This window comes from Pinus tabuliformis, chromosome 8 (assembly GCF_031772625.1).
Source record: "Pinus tabuliformis cultivar Carrire ecotype Pingquan chromosome 8, CPIR1, whole genome shotgun sequence".
Lineage (NCBI taxonomy): Eukaryota > Viridiplantae > Streptophyta > Pinopsida > Pinales > Pinaceae > Pinus > Pinus tabuliformis.
Window position 1 is genome coordinate 2,013,929,459 of NC_142294.1, and position 4,739 is coordinate 2,013,934,197.

The 4,739-nt window shown below is 39.8% G+C and overlaps 1 protein-coding gene across 1 annotated transcript; it reads right to left on the reverse strand.

The window, feature by feature from the left end:
* Positions 1-1,154: 1,154 nt before the first annotated feature.
* Positions 1,155-4,217, reverse strand: LOC149244497 (cyclin-D2-1-like). The gene is made up of 6 exons (XM_089374880.1): positions 3,110-4,217; positions 2,737-2,823; positions 2,542-2,640; positions 2,243-2,444; positions 1,992-2,122; positions 1,155-1,754 (listed from the first exon to the last, which is right to left on the reverse strand). The coding sequence occupies exons 1-6, from the start codon at positions 3,398-3,400 to the stop codon at positions 1,524-1,526; spliced, it is 1,041 nt and encodes a 346-aa protein (XP_089231006.1). The 5' UTR covers positions 3,401-4,217; the 3' UTR covers positions 1,155-1,523.
* Positions 4,218-4,739: the final 522 nt, after the last annotated feature.

The following is a 4,739-nucleotide window of genomic DNA, read 5'->3' on the forward strand; positions in this document are numbered from 1 at the left end:
TGGGCAGAAAATAAGTAGTGCGTTTTATAATGTTGCCCGCCGTACCATTCTCAAAAATGGAAGTGAGATCAATTAGGGAATGGAAGAGCCAAGGTTGGGGCCTTTTGCCCTATTAAAGTGGAATCATTAAAGGAAAGAGACAACATTTTGGCCTCTGTCGAGATTAGATCTAAAATATTTTGAAATCCATGAATTTAAGGGTTGAAAACAGTGAGAATGGATTCAAAATTATTTTAAAAACGGGACTACAATTTCAACAACAAATAGGCCATTTAGCCAACTGAACTAATACACACTCAGAACGCGCTTAAATTAAATACATTAAAAAGACAAAAGCAATTGCACAGGGACCAAATTGGTCAAACATGAAATAAATTGCACAGTATCAGACTTGAAACTGATCTTCTCCTAAGAGGAGCTTTTGTCATAAGCTTTGAATGCCCATCACTATTGGAGTTATAGATTAGGTTTGTGTTTCCCTTGGAATCGGCGTTTGATATTATGAATTGATTTGTTTTTCATCCTTTGGGTATCATTAATGTGCCGGTTGGTATTAATAGATTTAAAAATTTCCATGCCATATATAGATTCTGGTTTAGAGTCTCTTGGGTTTTGAAGTTTAGTTTTCCGATGTTTTCACAATGCGGGTCCTTGAACTTTTCCGGAATGGCATCTTTAAGATTATTCATTGCTTTTGGGATTTGGGAATATCATGCTTCTTAGTTTGTCTGTACACTTTGAGCATTTGTAAATCCAGTCATTGGCATGGACATTTACAAATCCGACATGCATGACTTGCCCATAGGAAAACGTATTGATGGGCGTGTCCTGATCAAGTTTTAGAGTCTTGGAACATGCTTTTATATAAAATATTTGCCCTACAAGAAGACCATACTGCGAAGCTCCCTCAATTTGGAGAATTTGGGGACGAAGATAGCATAAAATTATGTTTTAAGGTTCTCACCCAGATGAACACCTTTGGATTCAAGCGTACCTTTTAACCTTTAAGTGGTGACATTAACATATCAACTATTCTTAGCCATGAGTTCTCCATCGAATCCAGCTTCCCAGCTTTACCTTCATATATTTTTAAACAGCCCAATTAATTTCCACATCAATAGTTACCAGTGCCATACGGAAATTAACAAATGATCTGAACGAATAGTAACCAACGAATCTTTCTGATAATAATAAAAGAAATGGTAGTCAACAATTTGCAAACAAAAACTCTATCTCCGGAACCCCGAAGAAACCCGATGCTTCTGCTTCTGTTTTTTTCTTTTTATTTTTTCTTTCACAATACCCAAACCCAAAAACTCCTGCTCTTCCTCTGTATAATATACCAATCAGCCTACAACAAGCTCACCACGCCAATACTTTTTATAACTTATGACTCATAATTCACAATCACGATATAATTATCACATAAATAACAATCTCACGCTTGAGTTGTGCCGATCCGGATTTGAAATCCCAGGTAGTAATTTAACGTGGCTTGTAATAAAGTACTCGGATTTCTGTTTTTACCACCTTTGATCTGCATCCATGCATAGTAATGGACCATTTATTCTTCTTCTTTTAGCTATAAATTGCACAGAACCAGCTGTGTTTTCAGTACTGTCACAGCTAACACAGGCAGCCGCGTCCAGCACTCCTACTGGACTCTGCGGCGGGGCACTTAGAGACTTCTTTGGTGTTGAGCAGAAGTCGATCAGAAGTTCCTGCATCAGATCATAGCAGCTAAAGATCTTTTCCTGCACCAAAACAACGATCCATTATTGAATAACTACAGATAAATACAAATCCTTGCACACCAAATCATTCATTATCCAACTAAAGATCGAATCCTAAGCAGAAAAACCCCCTTTATATTAGAAAAACTACAGCTAAATTCCTATTCCTAGTCCAATGTGAGAAAATTTTGCGGCAAATTATTTGCTGTCTGGTAAATAATTAGTTCCCTATCAAAAGTATATTGGATTCCAGCTTACTTTGTTGACGGCGATGGAAGACATTATAGCATTTTTGTAATCTGCGGATTCTATCTGCAAAACTTCCTCTGCAGCGCACAAAACGGCTGCTCCAGCAATTGCCGATGGCCGATGGTCCAAGAAATCGATGACTGTAATCATTATGCAAAGATTTCGCGTGAGCCGAACCCTGACATGCTTTCAATGTGCTTTAAGGAAGCATTGTCAATCGAAAAACACTTCACAAAACCATCAAAGCTTACGGGGATTACCTCGATTAGTACTGACAATGAGCTCCATTGCCCGAGAAATCAAGGCCCCGGGCACAGATTTGTGACCGGGAAGTCTGTACAAATAGTAGTCAATGAAGTTAAACGGCGTAATGGAGTGTAATCTCCATTTTAATGTAGTCATGATCAACAATTCCATTCTGCGTATTGTCCGAGCTTCGAATACGAATTTCGAGCCCCCAACCTGCATCGACGTAAATAATGTCCAAGATGAAGCAAGTGAAACTCAAATTTACCATATCGAACTATGGCTTAAAGACAGTTAGGATTTAGCTTTTTACCTGTAGATCAAGAAGAAGCGGAACTTCTGTTTCCTCCATTTTAGCGGCGAGTGACAAGCAGGCAACCGATAATAACTGAAGTGGCCAGCCTACACCTTGCTGTTTACCAAAATTTTAAAGAAAGCTTAATGACTTTTGTGGAAGCTGCTAATGCAATACAGAACTCGAGAATGAATCTTTTGGAGGCAGCCTTACCGGTAACTCGTGGTTCGACAGGAATCGATCCAGGTAGTTTACAGATAAATAAGCTGTAAGCGGTCTGAAATTGTAATGAGAATGAACCTGTAAACAAATAAGAACTGTTTCGTTTAGTATCCAGTGAATGCGACATAACTACTCGAAATGCTTGCAAATTTGAAGCTAAAACCACATGTTTCTTTACAATCGATACAGTCGGCTAGCATTGACTCCGTTAACATAAATCTTTCTTTAGTAGAGATACAGTCGGCTAACATTGACTCCTTTATCATCGCAGGACGCTTGAAAGTTTAAAGTTCAACGCTGACGATAAAGCTTTCTCCATCCTCAATCAGAAAGAAAAAGCTTCATTATTATTAATTGAAGATACCTTGCGAATCCAGCTTATGGCATCCTGCCGAGCCGTAACGTCCAAAACGCGGTTCCGATAACGTTCCAGGTAGTCTTCTCGAGGCAGATGATCCCACTCCTTTTGCACCAGGAAAGCAATGGTCTCATCGTCCTCCACCGGAAAGTCTGGCAAGAAAGCAAGATCCGGTTGCTGAAAACGCTCGACATTTTCGTCTTCTACTCTTGAACTCCCTACCTCGTCGTCCCACGCGACTTCGCTGGCATCCTCCCCACACAAAAGACTCGACACACAGTCGAAGCTGAGTGCCATTCTTACAATGTCAACTACAATTTCGAAACTGCAAATCCCGACAGTATCATCTTATTTCAAATGCAGCGAAGCTCTTCATTTCACTATTCACATTCAGGTCTTTATTACACTATACAGATTTCCCAGCCGTTATGCTTTGATGAGCCAAACACCAGGGCTTGACCATCTAAAGTTTCATGGATCTTGACAAATTTACAGGAATCTTTTTTAACAAGTATTGGTATCACGCGTATCTTTAAAAGAACTGCACCTAATGTAACGGCCTAACGGCCTCCTGTTTAAAGTTGAATGAATCTTCTAATATTTCTCCCCAACCTCACAAAAAAACCCGGATTTGGAAGAAACTTCCTATTTACAGAGAAAGGCCTGCAGAAACCACTAAATAACCATTTCCACAGCGGTTTTCGTCTCCAACCGATCAAAAACACATCCAATCTTTCAAAAACACACAAATCCCTACAAATTTACAATAAATTTGAACACATTAACAAAGCTACGTTAAAGTTCTCTGTTTTACACTGCAAAAATGACCAGAAAACACCCTGAAACAGCTCATAACACCAAATACTTCTGCACTAACTTCAACAGCAAATCCTATTTTTTCCCTTCAACAAACTAAGGCATCAGACACAACTGATTCGATCATCGGTGAGACAAGAATCCATGGCCGAAGCTTCTCAAGGCTTCCAGAAACTATTCATTGTATCGCTTCACCATATCTCTCTCTATATCCTCTTTGCGGAGAACTCAGTCAGACAGACGGATGTCAATTGACAGACAAGAAACGTCGGGATTCCCGTCGCCGTGGAAAATGAATACTACCAACGGCGATTTATATTAGTGCGAGAATGGATATTTCCCTACCTTTATTTTGGCGGAAAAATCACTTTTCCCCGCTCTCCTTTTCACGGTTTTGCCTTTCAATTTTGGCGGGCAATACAGACCGCTAAATTTAACCGCCAAGGATTCTCTTCCCGTTAACAGACGTGAGATTCCCGGTTAACCCTGTACCCCGCCGGTAACCTTCCAAATGACGTGCAGCGTCTGATATCAGCGATAGGCATCTAAAAGCCCCGCTAAATTACCCGGGAAAAGCTAGATTTTTTCCCACGCCCACTAACTTTAGCCATGCCTTTTCAATTTAATTAATGTAGACAAGATGTTTGTTTATATCACACGTGCCTGCACTGTTTCTTTGGAGCTCGCGCGATAAATGACAAACGGAAATTATTTTTTTAACTTCAGGGAATGCGCGCGATAAGATTTGACGGCCAAATCTTTTCCAAATCGAAAGTTTCGTGAAAAGATAACCTAATAAAATTTTAGGACAGTGGAGGTA

What these genes read in the sequence shown, in the direction of transcription:
- LOC149244497 (XM_089374880.1), bottom strand. Translation starts at nt 3,400, where the DNA reads ATGGCACTCAGCTTCGACTGTGTGTCGAGTCTTTTGTGTGGGGAGGAT. An exon ending in CGCTTCTTCTTGATCTACAG is followed by an intron (nt 2,445 to 2,541) that starts GTAAAAAGCTAA and finishes ACGTCGATGCAG; the next exon opens with GTTGGGGGCTCGAAATTCGT. An exon ending in CATTGTCAGTACTAATCGAG is followed by an intron (nt 2,123 to 2,242) that starts GTAATCCCCGTA and finishes TAATGATTACAG; the next exon opens with TCATCGATTTCTTGGACCAT.